The sequence below is a fragment of the Chiloscyllium punctatum genome, chromosome 15 (assembly GCF_047496795.1).
Source record: "Chiloscyllium punctatum isolate Juve2018m chromosome 15, sChiPun1.3, whole genome shotgun sequence".
NCBI lineage: Eukaryota > Metazoa > Chordata > Chondrichthyes > Orectolobiformes > Hemiscylliidae > Chiloscyllium > Chiloscyllium punctatum.
The window spans coordinates 68,920,887-68,940,681 of NC_092753.1; the positions used below are offsets into that span (position 1 = coordinate 68,920,887).

Genomic DNA, 19,795 nt, shown 5'->3' on the forward strand with positions numbered 1-19,795 from the left:
AATTGATCGAGTCAGGCAGCACAGACACAGACCACAATGTATGGACTCTGTTTCTGCCAGTGTCATCCCGTCTTTAATGATTCGTTGAAATATTGGTACTCGTGTATTTTGGGGCGTGGTCTTTTGCAGGATGTTCACGTTATCCACACTGTGTGTAATTTATTTTCGTTCCAAAGCTCTTTCAAGTTTCTTTTCCTCTGGACAACTCTCTTCAAAGTGAAGGAACATCTGGCTGTGAAAGGCTGATTGAAAGTAAGCATTCTTTTTCATTTTTAAGTATCGAGTGCCTTATCTTCCCCTTTTGGAACTGCTGAACCTCAACTGGGATGTTTAAATGGTTCAAACATGCTGTTGGTGTTTGTGTGCAGATATTTTCGGAATTATTGAGTAGGAATCAAACTGTATCAATGATCCAGCAGCGTACAATATTCGGCAAACAAAAAATCTTCACCCATTAAACAGGGAATTAATGAATTGTAAGAACAAGAAAAAAACTTCTCGTGTTAAATCCGTGGAGACAAACCCCCTAAATTTTGCCTGGCTGTGATGGAGTTGAGAGTATAAATTTACATTGCACAGCCAAACAAGTCAAGGTGCCTCAAACACAGAAACAGAAGTTGCTGGAGAAACTCAGTCGGTTTGGTAGCACCTGTGGAGGGAAACAGAGACATTCACCTCTCATCAGAACTGGCGCTCCTCTGTCTGTAACTGCATTTGAAATGGGGGGAAACGGAGTAATGGGCTGTTTTATACAGCGGTAGCAACATCCATTTTCGCAGTTTTATTTAACTCAGTTCCAATCACAAAACGGCCAATTCGGTGTCATCATTGTGCAGGACTTCATCCTTGAAAGAATTGAGGCAGTAATTATTCATTTAGGTCTAAAGGGTGACGTGGGTCTTGTAAAATAAAGAGCTGCGGATGATGGAGATCTGAAATAAAAATAGACATTGCTATAGAAACTAAGCAACTCAACTTGGGTCCAGTGACACTTGTTCAGAACTGGATCTGAAACATTGACTTTCTCCTCACAGCTGCTGAATTTCTCCAGCAATTTCTATTATTGTGACAACATGTACCTTTCTCTCCAAGTCGCAAGCTCCAAGATATAGCTCTTTTTACAAAAGGCCAGGAATGCATCTTGTACCTCTCACTGTGAACTTGTCCTATTTGGTGAGCAGTCCAGCCTCTTTGCTTTGTCTTGGTTGGCTGTACGGTGGTTAGTAGCACAGTGCTCCTGTCAGTCTGAGAGCTTTTTTAGAGATGGTAATCTCCAGGGGATACATGTTCTTTCACCCCACGGGGAAGTAAGTGATAGAGGCTAGACTCTGCAGGAATAATCAGCATTCACGGTTTCTCAGTTTTGCTTTCTGAGGAGAATTACTGTTCCTTGGAGTGATTCAGTAAGAAGCAAAATCCTGGCACATTGGAAGATTGCACTGTACAGGAGTCAGGAACATTTGACCTTGGACCTTTGGGTGACCGTCCTCCAAGGCGGACTTCGGGACAGGAAACACCACAAAGTGGCTGAACAGAGGCTGATGGCCAAGTTCGGTACCCATGGGGATGGCCTTAACCAGGACTTTGGGTTCATGTCACATTGCAGGTGACCCCACTTCACTATATACACACAAACACAGACAAGGACACACACACAAACACACACACACTCACAGACACACATACACATATACTCAGATACACACACTCCTACACACACCCACACTCGTACAGACACGCACACACTCTACAGACCCATACACTCACACAGACCTTCTCTCATACACAAGTCCTCTCTCGTAGGCTCACACATACACTCTCACACTAACACACGCACACACATCCTCTCACAGATACTCATAACCCCCCACCCACACACACATATAAGTTTGTGGAGTGAATTTGTACTTGCAGAATTACATTTTATTTTGCTCAAAAACTGCAGGAATCCCTGTAAGATTCTGTAAATCCATTTTTTCAGATTAGAATCAGTCTGAACATTGTAGCACAGACACTCTCACACAGGGCACGTCACACCTTCAATGCATTGTCTGGGCCGTCATGGTACCAATTGTTAAAGTTCACTTGAGAATATAACTTTAAAAAAGTTCTGTAATTTACGTATGAAAGAACTGAAACTAACATGGTCATTCTAAAAGATCCAAATCAGTCTAAAAGATGAGAGACTTAACAAACAATCCAGATCTTTTTCAATATATAGTTTCAGTTACTGTAAACTTTTGCCTTAAATTCTGTGTCTTACGACCTTATACTCCACAACCACCTGATGAAGGAGCAGCGCTCCGAAAGCTAGTATTCCGAATAAACCTGTTGGACTATAACCTGGTGTTGTGTGATTTTTTAACTCTGTACAGGAGGAATAATTAGAAATTCTGTAGTCTCAAGAAATGTGGCATTGAGTGATATTTATGTAATGGTGAATATGATTTCGAAAAGGTGTATTGCCAATATGGTGCCAAGGTAAAGGTGATCACTGAGTGGGTGTAGGAGATTCTGAGAGGAAATGGAAAATTCAAAGCTGTTTCAGGAATGAGCTAAAGGATTAAAAGAGCTCAACCTCAAAGACTGTGAAGCCAGTTTTCCTGACAGTATCATTTGTTTGTGTGCAAATAGAAAGATAATATAGATAAAATGGTGGCTGGAGCAACAGTTCATCTGGGAGCAGTAAACCTCTTCAGTATAGACACAGTATAGACAAGATGCCAAAGTAGAGGAATTCTTGAAGTTTACGTTATAAAGTTCTCACATCAAAAAATGGAAAAAGTGTTGAAGGCTGCCTGTGGAAATTGGCTTGTGTGAAAATGTGAAATGAGGAACAACAGCTTATTTATTATCTCAATGCCTTAGATTAGTTCATTTAAAGGACATTGCCTACGTAAATATGTAATGCTAGTAAATTTGTATTGACATAAATCAATTCTGATTGATGAAGTAAAGTGCCTTGGGACTGAAGATGATTGGTACGAGGAAAGGTTTAATCAGATAACAGTGGGAATAAAAGAGACTCTGACTTTGCTTCTTTCTTTGCAAACATGTAGACCATTCAGAGGTAAGGTGACATGGGGAGAGACAGAAAGTGAGAGGCTCAAGGACTAAAGCTGTGAGAGAAATGATGTTGTGCACTCTGGGCCTGATACAGCAGCATGTTCTGTGTTAAACTGCAAATTAGTGCCGAGGGTTTGTTGACATAGTCTATTTGAGAACTTAATAAACTTGTGCTAAATTTCTCTAAAAATAAGTCTATAGAAAAGTTTTGATGCAAATTTGTTGTTATGGACAGATTTACAGTATTTCTTCAAAGTTGCCTGTGATTAAGATTTGTATGTGGATGTGTGTACATAACTTGGTATGTAAAGTCAGCCATTTTAAATAACCCAACAGCAATGTCATCTGTTCTTTAAAGGAAAAAATTGTATTTTATTTCTACACAATCTGCAACCTCAAGGCCTGACATATCTCCCATTCAGCCATTGCCATCAAGCGGTGCATGGAGGTTGGGGGGTGGTCAACCCTGGTTCAGTGGAGAGTGCAGGAGGGCATGCCAGGAGCAGCACTAGACATACCTAAAAATGAGGTGTTAATCTGGTGAAGCTACCAAACAGGGCTACTTCCATTCCAAACAGCATAAGCAATATGTGATAAACAGAGCAAAGCGATCCCATGACCAATGGATCAAATCTAAGCTGTGCAGTCCTCCCACATCCAGTCAGGAATGCTGGTGGACACTTAATCAACTGACTGGAGGAGGAGGAGGCTCCACAAATATTGCCACACAAATTCCAGGCTAGGACTATCACCAATATGAACAATCTAACCACTATCTCTTGGTATTCAGTAGTGTTTCCATCACTGAATCCCCTACTATCACCATCCTTGGCATTACCTTTGACCAGAAACTCAACTATATTCACCACATAAGCACAGCGGCTACAAAAGCAGGTCAGAGGCGATGAATACTGTGGAGAATAACTCACCTCCTGACTCCCCAAAGCATGTCCATCACTTACATGGCACAAGTCAGGAGTGTGATAGAATGCTCCTTACTAACCTGGATGGGTGCAGCCCCAACAACACTCATGAAGGTTGACGGTTGACACCATTCAGGACAAACTAGCCTGCTTGATTGGCATCACATCCCACAAGCATCCAATTCCTCCACCACCAATGCTCAGTAGCAGCAGTGTGTACGATCTATAAGGTGTACTGGAGAAATTAACTAGACAGTTCCTTCCAAACTCAGTACCACTTCTATCTAGAAAGACCAGGGCAATAGATACATCAGAACACCACCAGCTGCAAGTTCCCCTCCAAGCCACTCCCCATACTGACTAGGAAATATATCATTGTGCCTTCACTGTCACTGGGTAAATACCCCAGACCTCCCTCCTGAATGACATTGTGGGTCAACCCACAGCAGGTGGACTGCAGTGGTTCAAAAAGGCAGCTCACCACTACCTTCTCAAGGGCGACTAGGGATGGGCAATAAATGCTGGAGCAGCCATTGATGTTCACATCCCATGAGTAAATAAAACAAAGTCTTGCTATCAATATTCATGAAGCGAATATGTCACATACAAAGATCAATTACAGTCAAAGAGAAAAATATTATTTATAAACATTGAGTAGACTTTCATCTCTGTGGGTTCAATGCAATCCTCCCATTTTGAAGCTGAACTATCAAGAGTCCAAATGAGGACTTTCAAATTGCAGAAGGAGTTAATTGTCTGTAATGAATTTCAATTTGAACAACCAGAGGTTGCTTTCATCGGAAGCTTGTAAATCAATGGGGCAAGGGGAAAATGCAGTTCCTGTTCTACTTTTGCAGGACTTCAGTTCTGGGTTTCTTTCAATCTGATGTGCTACGACAGTCCAATAGTATGACCAACTGCTTGTAGCAGTTTGCTAGTCATAAGTAAGGAGGAAATGTAGCATCTTTGTCATGTGACCCTGTATCAAATATTAAATCCTTCCCCAAACGGAAGTGTGGTGATTTTATTTCACAGTTTGAAGTCTGTTTCTTTTCCCCATGCTGTGTTTATTTTTCATATTTTAAAGTGTCTTATCTGTTAAATGTGTTTGACTTTTATGATCTTCCTTCAAATAGAGGTAAGGTCCTAAAAGCCATTTAAGTGTCAATTTACATTTAGAGTTATAGAGTCATAGAGATGTACAGCATGGAAACAGACCCTTCAATCCAACTCATCCATGCCAACCAGATATCCTAACCTAGTCTAGTCTCATTTGCCAGTGCATGGCCCATAACCCTTCCTGTTCATATACCCATCCAGATGCCTCTTAAATGTTCTTATTGTACCAGTCTCCACCACTTCCTCTGGCAGCTCATTCCATACTCGCATCACCATTTGTGTGAAAAAGTTGCCCCTCAGGTCCCTTTTAAATTTTTCTCCTTTTATCCAAAACCTATGCCCTCTAGTTCTGGACCCCCCCAACCCACGGAAAAAGAATTTGTCTATTTATCCTATCCATGCCCATCATGATCTTATAAACCTCCATCACCCCTCAGCCTCTGACAGTCCAGAGAAAACAGCCGTAGCCTATTCAACCTGTCCCTATAGCTCAAATCATCCAACCCTGGCAACATTCTTGTAAATCTTTTCTGAACCCTTTCAAATTTCACAACGTCCTTCGATAGGACGGAGACCAGGATTGCACACAATATTCCAAAAGTGACCTAACCAATGTTGTTTACAGCCACAACATGACCTCCCAACTCCTACATTGATAAAGGAAAGCATACCAAATGCCTTCTTCACTATCTTATCTCTCTGCAACTCTACTTTCAAGGAACTATGAACCTGCAATCCAAGGTCTCTTTGTTCAGCAACACTTCATAGGACCTTACCATTAAGTGTATACGTCCTGCTAAGATTTGCTTTCCCAAAATGTAGCACCTTGCATTTATCTAAATTGAACTCTATCTGACACTCCTCAGCCCATTGGACCATCTGATCAAGATCCTGTTGTACTCTGATGTAATCTTTTTCACTGCACGTCCAATTTTGGTGTAATCTGCAAACTTACTAAATATACCTGCTGTGTTTACATCCAAGTAATTTATATATATGATGAAAGGCAGTGGATCCAGCACTGATCCTTATGGTATACCACTGTTTGTGGATATCCATTGAGATGTCTTTCATACCTGGAATGCCTTCAGGTGCTTCCTGAAAACAAGAACAAGAGCTTGAATCCATAGTTCCTGTGAGCGAATCTGTTTTAACAAAGGCAATCTCTAAATCACATTTATTTCTCAATTCGTAACACTGTTTCTGCCTTAAAGAGGCACAAAGACACTTGAACTGTTATACTGACGCCAGCAGCAAGATTCCCAAATGAAGGATTCTATATTATTACAAACGGTTTTTCATAGATACACTTTAAGGTGCTGTCCTTTTTTGTCCTGAGCAAGCCATTTATAGCTGCCTGCAAGGTCCAACTGGATACATTTTCTACTGCACAGTGGCATTATGACTCAGTGGTTAGCACTGCTGCTTCACAGCGTTAAGGTCTTGGTTTCGATTCCAGTCTCAGCGGACTGTCTGTGTGGAGTTTGTACATCTCCCTGTATCTATGTGGGTTTCTGCTGGGTAGTCAAGTTTCCTCCCACTGTCCAAAGATGTACAAGTTAGGTGGATTGGCCATGCTAAATTGCCTATAGCATGTAGGTTAGCTGCCTTAGCCACAAGTCCTGTAGAGTTATAGGGGGATGGGTTTGGGTGGGACGCTCTTCAGAGAGTCAATGGGGACTTGTTGGGCCAAATGGCCTGTTTCCCCACTGTGGGAATTTTATGCACTTTTTTTGCAAGATAATAAAGTGAAAAACATCAAATGAAGAAAATGCAAATGAATTGCAAGGTTAGATTTCAGTTTTTTACATCAAAGGTAGTTTTAATTATTAGCGTTCTTTAACATTAGAACTCACAGAGGATTAAGGTTTTTAAGCATTAGAACCAATCCTGGGTGAAAACTGAACTGTACAAGACGGATGGGTTGCATCCGAATGGAGCTGGGACTGATGCTTATTTGGAGTGACCCACCAGAACTGTTGGGGAAGTTTGAAATAATTTGACAGAGTAGGAAACAGAAAAGGGATGCAATTAGATAAGAGGACAGAGACAAAGACAGCAGTTAAATTAGAAGGATCATAAATTACAGAGACTAGACTGAGGAAAATGGCAGATGAGATGAAAGAGTTACTAAGTTATATATGTATCAATTATTGTAGAGTAATTAAACGTTGGTGAAGGAAAGACACAAATTCCCACATGGGATAATGAGATAGTTGCACTAATGGAGAAATGGTTTTAAAAAAAAGTTAACAATGAGTTCTTAATATTCCTGGACAGCAAGTATTCAGGAATAAGAAAGCAGGAGAAAGGGGAGGGAAATGTGGCAGTATTAACAACAATGTTGATGTCCTAAGTGGAAGGGATTTATTCAATACTGCGTGCAATTCTGGTCTCCTTCCTATCGGAAAGTTGTTGTGAAACTTGAAAGGGTTCTGAAAAGATTTACAAGGATGTTGCCAGGGTTGGAGGATTTGAGCTACAGGGAGAGGCTGAACAGGCTGGGATTGTTTTCCTTGGAGCGTCGGAGGCTGAGGGGTGACCTTATAGAGGTTTACAAACTTATGAGGGGCATGGATAGGGTAAATAGGCAAAGTCTTTTCCCTGGGGTCGGGGAGTCCAAAACTAGAGGGCATAGGTTTAGGGTGAGAGGTGAAAGATAGAAAAGAGACCTAAGGGGCAATTTTTTCCCACAGAGAGAGGTACATGTATGGAATGAGCTACCAGAGGAAGTGGTGGAAGCTGGTACAATTGCAACATTTAAGAGGCATTTGGATGCGTATATAAATAGAAAGGGTTTGGAGGGATATGAGCAGGTGGGACTAGATTGGGTTGGGATATCTAGTTGGCATGGACGGGTTGGACCGAAGGGGCTATTTCCATGCTGTACATCTCTATGGCTCTATGACTTCTATTTCTTGGTTCCTGAATATTATTTTATGATCCTCAGCTTCATAAGAAGCCTACATTAATTTTAATCTCTCTCTTCCTTTTCATATATTTAATGAAAGACACTCTTGTTGTCTGTCCCTGCATGTTACTTTCAAAGTTTATTTTCTCACATTTTATTTGGTACTATTTTGTTTGTTTTTAACACTTCCCCAAACTTCAGGACATTGTAAGTTTCTTCTTTTGATTTGATGCTATCCTGATTTATGGTGTACTGTGTACTCACTATCTACTGGATTACAAATGTTATTCCCTTGTTCAAGAAAGGGAATAGTGAAAATCCTGGGAATTATAGACCATTCAGATTTACATCAGTGGTGAGCAAAGTATTGGAGATGATTCTGAGAGACAGGATATATAATTACATAGAAAACTATAGTTTGATTAAAAGTAGTCAGCATGGCTTTGTACAAACCTTGTTGAATACTTTGAGGATGTGATAAAACACATTGATGAAAGTAGAGCAGTAGATGTGGTGTATCTGAATTTGTGCAAGGCATTTGATAAGGATCCCCATGGTCAACTCATTCAGAAAGTAAGGAGGCATGTTTGTCTGGATACAGAATTGGCTGGCCCATAGAAGACAGAGGTTAGTGTTAGTTGGAAAGTATTCAGCCTGGAGCTCGATAACCAGTGGTGTTCTGCAGGGATTGTTTCTAGGACCTCTGCTCTTTGTGATTTTTATAAGTGACTTGGATGAGGAAGTGGAAGGGTAGGTTAGTAAGGTTTGCTAATGATGCAAAGTTTGGTGGAGTTGTGGATCGTGTGGAGGGCTGTTGTATGTTGCAACAGGACATTGTCAGGATGCAGAACTGGGCCAGAAAGTGGCAGATGGAGTTCAACCCGGAAAAGTGTGAAGTCATTCACTTTGGAAGATTGAATTTGAATGCAGAATTCAGGGTTAAAGGCAGGATTATGGCAGTGTAGAGGAACAGAGGGATCTTGGGGTCCTTGTCCATAGATCCCTCAAAGTTGCCACCCAAGTTGTTAAGAAGGAGTATTGTGTGTTGGCTTTCATTAGCAGGGATTAAGCTTAAGAGTTGTGGGGTTATGTTGCAGCTCTGTAAAGCCCTGGTTAGACCACATTTGGAATATTGTGTTCAGTTTTGGTCACCTCATTAGAGGAAAGATGTGGAAGCTTTAGAGAGGGTGCAAAGGAGATCTACCAGGATGCTGCCTGGACTGGAGGGCATGTCTTATGAAGAAAGGTTGAGGGAGCTATGGCTTTTCTCTTTGAAGCAAAGGTGACTTGAGTGAGGTGTACAAGATGTTGAGAGGCATGGACAGAGTGGATAGCCCGAGACTTTTTCCCATTGCGGAAATGTCTGTCATGAGGGAGCATAATTTTAAGGTAATTGGAGGAAAATTTAGGGGAGATGTCAGAGGTCAGTTCTTCACACAGAGAGTGGTGGATGTGTGGAATGCGCTGCTGACAGTCATACTAGAGTCAGATGGATTAGGGGCATTTAAGAGACTCTGGGATAGGCATATGGAAGATAGTACAATGAAGGGTAGTTTAGTCTGATTTTAGAGTAAGATAAAAGGCTGGCACAACATTGAGGGCCGCATTGAGTACTGTGCTATACTGTTTTATGTTCTGTATTCTCTATGTTCTATATTGTTGTCATTAACTTGGATGAATTTAAGGGCAGCACAGTAACTCAGTGGTTACCACTGTTGACTCACAGCACTAGGGTCCCTCAGGCAACTGTCTGTGTGGAGTTTATATATTCTGCCCATATATGTGTAGGTTTCCTCCCACAGTCCAAACATGTGGATTGGTGGATTGGCCATGCTAAATTGCCCATGATGTACAGGCTAGGTAAATTGGCCATGAGAAATACACAGTTATAAGGATTGGGTGGGACATTCATTTGGGGCAAACCGCTTGCTTCTACAGTGTAGGGATTCTATATTGATAATGCTGCCATTAGTAGTGGAATAGTTGCTTTTGAAATTTTTGGCTATGCGTGATAGTTCGGAGCCTTTTGACCTAGTTCTTTTTTGATGATATTCACTGACAGTTCTGATTTTTGTCCCTCAGAGTGAGAAGATGTCTTTGTTTCCTTTTAGCACAAAGATGTCTGAAGGCTGTCCTTGAGTTGTGACCTACACAGGCCACAAGACTACTCGAGCATGTCAGCTCACAGACAGAGACAAAGGCTGCCGTGGTTTCTAACCACAATGTTTGCTTGTTTCTGAGAGGAAAGAAGAAAAATCTTTTGACTCATGTTCACAGTCTTCAGGAAGTCCACCATTTAACACTGAAATTACTTTTAATCCAACTTAATGCTCTATCTCCATCACTGTTGACTCCATTACTGAGTTTTGCATCATTTGTAAACTTCTAACTAAGACTGCATCATTTACAAATTTTTAAAGCATAATGGACTCAAACTGAAGTTTGGGGAAAGCTATTGCAAAAAGTGAGGGTGTAGGATCAAGCTCAACAGCTCTTTCAAAGTGTTAGAAGAGCTATTCTGGGCGAAATGGCCTCCTTTAATGCTACAAGTTCCTGCAATTCGACAATTGTACTGTTACATTCTGGAAAGAGATGTGCCTTAAATGAGCTCCACTCTATCTGGTTGCTGAAAGGGTACAAGTATTGCTTGTTTACAAGGCCTTGTCCAATTTTCAGACAGAATTGGTTTGTCTTCTATTTCTGCCTGTCCTCGTTTCCAAGGATTGATCCACTGACTTCCACTAGATTGACCATTCTTATGGGCCAAGTATTTTGTCAATACCTTCTACAAGATATCTGACCAGGTAGTGGCCTCACTCTTATCATGGCACAGGACCTAAACCTGGAATTGCTGGCTCAGAGATAAGGATGCTACCACTGCATCATAAGACCTTGCATTTGTCCATCGGGTTCACTGAAAACCAGACATGATATATGAAAGAGACAAGGATTAAAAGTTCCAGCCCTGAGAAAAAAACAACTGAGACCTGGGAATCAAGGTATTGGTGGTACTGTTGATGTCTGCTTTGTTCCACAAATCTGGACGACACAGGTTATCTGTATAACAGCAGTAGCTTTATTAACAGACAGCCGACGGGAGATTCAAAGCATCTGTAATGTAGCTGTGTGTCTGCTTGTAGTGACTCTTCCTCATGAATCTCTGCCCCACACCCAGAGACAGTATATTTTATAGGAATTGAACAAAGACTTATCAGTCACATGGTTGATTGTCATCACATAGTTTAAAGTAGGTAATTATGGATTTACAAAACCCGATGAATGTCAATATCCTGTAATAACGTGTGAATGGACTATAGCAACCGATTATCGTATCTTCCATGATTACCTGTTGATGGAAAGAAATTAAGGCAGAAAGGTTTTGCTTGTTACGAATGGGGAACTCACATACTTATGCTAATATGGAGGACAGGTAAATGGGGGGATTCACATACCTGTGTTAATATGGGAGAGGGAAGTGAATGGGGATTCACATCCCTATGCTAATATGGAAGTGAGGTAAGACAATGGGAGAGGGAGGCAGTTAACTGGGTTGGTGCCAGGGCTATTCGTCCTGTCTGGAAAGGACAAAGAGGTAAAAACAATGACTGCAGATGCTGGAAAGCAAATACTGGATTCGTGATGCTGGAAGAGCACAGCAGTTCAGGCAGCATCCAACGAGCAGCGAAATCGACATTTCGGGCAAAAGCCATTCATCAGGACAAAGGTCTTGTCTGGGCTTACTTGCATGGAATGGGAGAATCCACATGCATGGACTGAAAGAGTACAGGCTTTCAGTTGCTGTTGCAGTAAGTCCTTTGGTAGTGGGATTTTTAACCCTAAAGTCCCCAATGTGCCCTGAAAGAGAAGTAAAGCTGATCTCTCTGTGACATTTTAACCAGTACTGGTCCTATATGAGGGTACAATATGAGTCACACTGGTATGTATCATGCTCAAGATTTACAACATTCCTTCTAGAAAGGGAACATTTCTTCACCAAATAATTTGGCATCTAGATTAAGATTACAAGATTTGAATGTACCATCAATATCTACTTCAACTCCTTTCTCTATGAAATTATCCGTCTGCCAAGTTGTAATATCTGTAATTCTGGAGTTCCCTGCAATAGATGCTTTGTGTATTCACATGGCTTTATACAAATAGAATGAAAAATTCAATGTGACCTCTGGTAATAAATATATTCTGAGCTTTGTTTTAGTGATTTTTGTTGTTTTATTGTTGCAGATTTAAGAAGGACGTGAACACACTGTTTATTCTGGTGAACAGTGAGCTCCAACTATGGACAAACAAGTTGGTAAAGGCTCATCGCAGCCCTGCTCCATGTGCCGTTTGCATTTCAGGGTGATGAAACTGATTATAGTGCTGGTACCTTTGTCTATGATTGTGATGGTGTTTAAAATACAGGTGCGTAGAATGATAAAACAGCAATCATATTAAATAAGGCTTAACATTGCAGAGTTTGAAAATGTGAGTATGTATGTTGATTGTGAGAAATTTGTTGAGATTTAGGTAGTGAATGTCGTGTTTTCTTAAGAAAACACTCTTGATCTAATTTTAAGTATTTTACTTTTCTTTTCAAAGTATTTTATTTTTCACTCCTATGCTGACAAAATTCCACTGGCAACTGTAGTTCCCTGGCACCTTGCTCAAAAAGCAACTATTCATGTTGGAGCCTTGAAAATAAACATTGACAATGATACATTGCCAAAACTTACTCCTGCTAAGGTTAAATGTGCTCACAGCTAAAGTACAAATTTCCCGCAAGGTTTACTGGATAGTAACCAGGTTCAGAAGATTGTTACAATTAGATGAAGAGGTGAACGGCTTGGCTCTTCTCAAACTCCTCACCTGGCCACAGCAAATGTTTTACCTTTTTTTCTAGCATGATTATAGTTCATTTGAGACATTAAGGACCCTTTTGCAAGGTTTACTAGAGTGAAAGAAAGATGAATTTTATCATTTACTAAGCCTGCGAAAAATAATCAAGATGCAACATCAAACACATGCACACAAACACAAGTACAAAGTTTAAAAGAGGATAGTGTACAATACAAAAGAGAAGTTAAAAGAATATGCAGTTTAAAGTCTTTAGGGGGCATTGGAGGTGAATCCCATGGTTGGTTTGCAGCAGCCATGAATATGGCAGACATCATTCGAGTTGTCACTGGTTGCTTTGACTTTCCTGAGCAGAAAGTGGGAGAGAGAACAAGTTCCTGTGTCCATTGTGCTGTCAAAGCACTTGTTTGAATTCCACTCACTCTATGTTTCCCTGTCTGTGGTCGTTGTTTCCAAACTAAATAATTGCAGGCAGCAAGACCTTTCATTTCCAATATGTGAAACTTATCATCAAGATGGAGATTAAAGAAAGGACATGGAAGTTTCCATGCCTGACTGGTTTCAATCCATTTTGATGGGTATGAAAATCAGATGATGGAAGCTGAAAATTAATAGTCCATATTTAATCACAATTATGACCTGCTGGCTTGCTGCTTATTTTAGTTTCCTAACCCATACTCATTAAAAAAAAACTTCTTTGCTACTGCTTAGCAGGGATCAGTTAACTTTACAATAAACACGACTGAACTTGACATCTACCCAGTCTACATAGCTAAGTTGTATTAGGGAAGACATTCAAGGTTAACTTCACACTTCGTCAAGTGACTTGCTGATGATCTCACCCCAATTCAAGGCGACAGGATAATTTACATAAATAGACAGTTACCATCACCCACAGTGTTGCAGGAGACCTGTCCCTCATAAAACTAGTGTATCTTGGAGACACAGAGGATACTTAGATTGGCCTGGAGGCAAGAAGTCAGGATTTTAATTCTAATATTCTGATAGCCTTTTGAGAATGATAGTTAACACGAAAAGGATTACTGTAAATTACTGCTGTCTTCAATCTCTGTTTAGCTCATAAGGAAATTGTTGCCTGTATGGTGCTGATCAGGACATTTTAAACAAAATTTCTGGTGATTCCTGCAAAGTGTGACAGCAACGCAACAGAGATGTTGGCAGCATTGGTGAAACACAGAGTCAGGAGCAGAGGAGTATGGAAAGGGAAAACAATTTTTCTCCAGGTATGAGTCTGGAGGAGCAGGAGTATATATTGAGCCATCCCCTGACCCAGCTTTCACTATCTGCTCCACAATTGCAATTGACTGTTTGCTAGGTTTTTCAAACTCATACAGATTGCCATTCCATCCTTGTTTTCTGAATACTGTGAAGCAGCTCTGCATTTTTGACAGGATATCCTGATCAGGGCAGCTTCAGAAATGGCACGCTGTATTTGAATTCTTAAAGGTCCCTCATAGCTTCGAGCAGTTCCTTTTTCACAGCAATCAGCTGTTGTATTCTGTAATGAAAAGGTCCAGCATCACAGACAGTCACTTTGATTACTGCAGTCAAGTGTAAGACAAATGTGAGGTCAGGGTACCAGGATAGTAGGGTGCCAAGCAGGAAGAGAATAGGTGCCAGGTTGCTGGGATGTAAATTAGCAAGGGGGCAGTTAAGTATTGGATTGTTTAAGCAGACAGGGATGATCGGGAGGTATTGGATATGGCAGGAGACTGAGGGAGGGGGTATTAGGTCCTGGAGGGGTAGTGTCAAATTTGCTGAGAGGGAAAGGTTGGGATGAGAAGGATGTTGATTCGGGGGTGGGGGTGGGGAGTGCGGGGGGGAGGGGGGGCGTGTGCAGGGCAGGGTAGTTGCTTCTAGTGGTGGGACGGGGAGGTCCACACTGGGCAGGAGAAAATGTTTTTGGATTTGGGGTGGGAGCGAAGTCTGCACTGCCATCAGACCCAGAAATGCGGGTTTCTGATGGATAACGACTTGTGTGTCTATCTGTATGTGTGTGTTTGTGTATCTGTGTGTGTATATCTGTGTGTTTGTGTATGTTGTGTGTGTTGTCTGTGTGCATGTGTTTGTGTGTGTGTGTGTTTGTATGTGTGCGCATGTCTCTTTTTGTGTTTGTATGTGTGTGCATGTTTGTTTTTGTCTGTATGTGTGCATATGTCTGTTTTTGTGTGTGTGTTTGTGTGTCTGTATGTGTGTGCATGTCTGTTTTTTTTGTGTGTGTCTGTATCTGTGCACATGTCTGTTTTTGTGCCTGTGAGTCTATATCTGTGTATGCGTGTATGTTTATCTGGCACATTTCGGTGTTTGTGTGTGTGTGTGTCTATGGGTTTGTGTTTTCTCTCCACTCCAAGGTGCACAAATGGAATGACTCTCAACAGTATTTCAGCTTGTTTCACATCTACTGCTATCGTCCCCTTACTTCCTGGCTAAATCTTTCTGCAGCCTCTCCTCACTGAAAAACATGTTGTTTTTGTTATTTTCCTTTGATACTTAGCAGTTTCACATTCTCTGGTTCCTAACTTCTACTTCTTACTGTGAACATTCTAAAACTGGGATCATCTTCACATGCCTGTGCTCTCCTGGAGCAGTTTTCAACATCCTCTAATCCAGCATCAGCCTGAATAACTCACTGAAACTTTACCCCTTCTTTTTTTTAAAAATCCCCTCTTCTTTCTTGGCCATATCTGGGTGTGTTTTGGAGAGTAAACCTAAAGTAAATCTCCATAATTTGTTGTTTTATAAAGTTGTAACTTTCCACAGACTCATAATGAATCAATCTTGGGAACAGAGGCAAGTTGGAAGAGTTACCCATCTCCAAAATTCTATTCTACAACTGTACAACTAAAGGAGAAGGAAACATCTCTTTGGACAGACAGGCTATTGCAATGTGGATACCAGACTCACAGCTTCACCCCTGAAGAAAGGTCAGAGAGAACGTTCCTTATGAAAATGATCGAATGGCCTACACCCCCGAATTCTTCTGTGCCCTTTCAGAAAAGCAGTGACCCATCACGTGTTCGCTTTGTAATTTTAAATTCAGCAAAGACTTTCTATGTGGGAGATCAGTTACAAGTGATGCTGCAGATGAGAGATTTTGAAGGTTCCCCAAAGCGATATGGGGGTGACTATCTCCAAGCTCGGATCCACACCCCAGCTTTAAAAGCTGGTTCAGCAGGAACTGTTATAGACAAACAAAATGGAACTTACTATATTAATTTTACTTTATTCTGGCCGGGGAAAGTTGAAGTCTCTGTTTTACTGGTTCATCCCAGTGAAGGGATCCAAGCACTTAAAAGACTACGTGAGGAACAACCAGAGAGAGTGTACTTTCAAAGTACATTCACATTAGGAGCTGTCTCTGAGACCACTGTGTGTAATCTTTGTTTGTCTCAATCTCAACCACTCTGTAACTTTACTGATATCAGAACTGGGGAGCCCTGGTTTTGTTACAGACCTAAAGAACTTCCATGCTCTGCTCGTGTCACCCACACAATGGGAGGTTATCAGCAGAATCTCTTAATAGGAGAAGAAGGACTTTACTTCCAAAGGTATGTCACTGATTCAAAACCCTTAGGTGGTGTTCCCTGCTGAGACTATGAGATTCATTAGTGTACTTTGTGGAACTGTCAATGCTGGAGAATCAATGTAAAAACATGACTTTACTCACTTCTTGAACATGTGTTCGCATTAAATTGGAGATTAGAAGCTGTCACATATCGTTGCTAATTTAATATATAAGCAGTCTAAATGTGAAATGAAAATTGTGAATCATCTTATGACGTGAATGAAGTTCAGAGAATTGCAGGGACAGAAAGAATAAACCTAAGACTACATCTTCAGTTAAAGCTAGCAGTTACTTAGAAAATGAAAAGGCAAAGCTCACGACTATGTATCTGAAAGTGCATAGCATTCATTGCAAAGTGAACAAATCAATAGTCATCATTGAAGTAAATAAATATCACCGCATAGATATTATAGAAATGTGGCTGCGAGATGATCAGAATTGTATCCTGAGTATTGAGAGTCATATCACATTCAAGAAAAATACAGAGCTATGTCAAGGTGTTGGACTAGCACTATTAATCAAGAATGGCATTGGTGCAATAGTTAGAAATGATCTTAGCTCAAGAGTTCAGGATGAAGAACAGTTGGATGGAGATGATGAAAATTATAGGTGATGTTGTTAAACATGTAAACTGGAAGAATTTAGGTAAGAGCCTGGAGTTCATAGAATGCTTTTGCGGTAGTTTCTATAGCAGCACATTCTGGAACTGACCAGAAAATAATTTACAGAAGTGTTGTATTACGCCATTGAAAAGGATTCATGAATGACTGTAGAGTAAAGGCATTCCTTGATAACAGTGATCATAATATGATTGAATTTTACTTTGATTGAAAGGGAGCAATTTGAGTCTAAGACTAAAATATTTTAAACTTAATTTAAAGTATTTGAGACCATTTGAGAATTAAAACTGAGCTTGTTGTAGTAAACAAGGACAGGAGGCTAGGGAATAAATCCTTAGAGATATAGTGGCAAACAATTACACGGAGATTACAGAAAACTTTGTACAAATATATTTGTGCTACGGAGAAAAATTCCAAGGAAAGACCTACCATCTGAAGAATAGACAATAGACAATAGACAATAGATGCAGGAGTAGGCCATTCTGCCCTTCGAGCCTGCACCGCCATTCAATATGATCATGGCTGATCATTCCTAATTAGTATCCTGTTCCAGCCTTATCTCCATACCCCTTGACTCCACTATCTTTAAGAGCTCTATCCAATTCTTTCTTAAAAGAATCCAGAGACTGGGCCTCCACTGCCCTCTGGGGCAGAGCATTCCACACAGCCACCACTCTCTGTGTGAAGTAGTTTCTCCTCATCTCTGTCCTAAATGGTCTACCCCGTATTTTTAAGTTGTGTCCTCTGGTTCGGCACTCCCCCATCAACGGAAATATGTTCCCTCCTGCCAGAGTGTCCAGTCCTTTCATAAGCCTATACGTTTCAATCAGATCCCCTCTCAGTCTTCTAAACTCAAGGGTATACAAGCCCAGTCGCTTCAGTCTTTCCGTGTAAGGCAATCCTGCCATTCCAGGAATTGACCTCGTGAACCTACGCTGCACTCCCTCAATAGCCAGAATGTCTTTCCTCAAATTTGGAGACCAGAACTGTACACAGTACTCCAGGTGTGGTCTCACCAGGGCCCTGTACAGCTGCAGAAGCACCTCTTTGCTTCTATACTCAATCCCTCTTGTTATGAAGGCCAGCATGCTATTAGCCTTCTTCACGACCTGCTGTACCTGCATGCTTGCCTTCATTGACTGGTGGACAAGAACACCCAGATCTCTCTGAACAGCCCCTTTACCTAATTTGATACCATTGAGGTAGTAATCTGCCTTCCTGTTCTTGCCACCAAAGTGGATAACCAGACATTTATCCACATTAAACTGCATCTGCCATGCATCTGCCCACTCACCTAACTTGTCCAGGTCACCCTGTAATCCCCTAACATCCTCATCACATTTCACCCTACCACCTAGCTTTGTGTCATCAGCAAATTTGCTAATGTTATTGCTGATACCATCTTCTATATCATTTACATATATTGTAAAAAGCTGCGGTCCCAGCACGGATCCCTGCGGTACCCCACTGGTCACTGCCTGCCATTTTGAAATGGAGCCGTTAATCACTACCCTTTGTTTCCTATTAGCCAACCAATTCTCTATCCAATCTAGTACTTTGCCCCCAATCCCGTGCGCCCTAATTTTACTCACTAACCTCTTGTGTGGGACTTTATCAAAAGCTTTCTGAAAGTCCAGGTAAAGTACATCCACTGGATCTCCCTCGTCCATCTTCCGAGTTACATCCTCAAAAAATTCAAGAAGATTAGTCAAGCATGATTTCCCCTTCATAAATCCATGCTGACTCTGTCCTATCCTGTTACTATTATCCAGATGTGCCGTAATTTCATCCTTTATAATAGACTCCAGCATCTTTCCCACCACTGAGGTCAGACTAACTGGTCTATAATTTCCTGCTTTCTCCCGCCCACCCTTCTTAAAAAGTGGCACAACATTAGCCGCCCTCCAATCCTCAGGAACCAACCCCGATTCTATTGAACTCTGGAAAATAATCACCAGCGCATCCACGAAGTTAAGTAAGCAACAAATGTAAGGAAGAAAACATATAATTGCACAAAGGCAAGTGGCTGGTCAGATGACTGGACAGCATGTAATTAACAGCAAAGAATGACTATCAAATTAATCAGAAGAAATACATAAAAGAAGCTAGCTAGAAATGAAAGAATAGATCCCAAGAATTTCTCCAGACATTTAAAAAAGCAAAGAGTAAATAACGAATGTGCTAAAAATAAACCAAAGAATGTGGATGATAGAAATGTGAAACAAAAATGGAAATCACTTGAATATTTCAGCAGCTTTAGCAGCATCTGTTGAGATAAAGCAAAGGTAACGTTTCAGGTCCAGTGACCTTTCTTTAGAACTGTGCGTTAGTTCTCAGTTGCTTGAGAATAGTAGGTCAAAAAGTATTAGTAATGAAGTGGTGGATCAAATGAATAAATATTTTGCTTCTGAATTGATGGGATGCAAAAGAAAGTGTGGTAACAGGTATAGATTGGGAAGTGGAAGGGAGACAGGAACTTGGTGAAATTACAAACACTAAGGAAGTGTGACCGAGCAAATGATGGAGCTGGGGACTGAGAGATCCTTGGGTCCTGATCGACTTCATTCTAGGATAATAACAGAGGTGGCTAGTGACGTAGTAGATGCATCGCTGATAATTTTCCGAAACTTCCTCGATTTAAGGAAAGATTCTATCAGACTGGAAAGTAGCAAATACAATCCCTCTATTCAAGAAGGGATGAGAGCAGTAAATTCTA

The 19,795-nt window shown here is 40.9% G+C and overlaps 1 protein-coding gene across 1 annotated transcript in view; it reads left to right on the plus strand.

Moving 5' to 3' along the window:
* Positions 1-225: 225 nt before the first annotated feature.
* Positions 226-19,795, plus strand: part of LOC140485920 (NXPE family member 3-like) — a 65,836-nt gene continuing 46,266 nt past the window's right edge. The window contains exons 1-3 of the mRNA XM_072584366.1: positions 226-252; positions 12,262-12,441; positions 15,655-16,442. Of these exons, the coding sequence (XP_072440467.1) occupies positions 12,316-12,441; positions 15,655-16,442 (914 nt within the window). The 5' untranslated portion in view covers positions 226-252; positions 12,262-12,315. The remainder of the gene's footprint in view (positions 253-12,261; positions 12,442-15,654; positions 16,443-19,795) is intronic.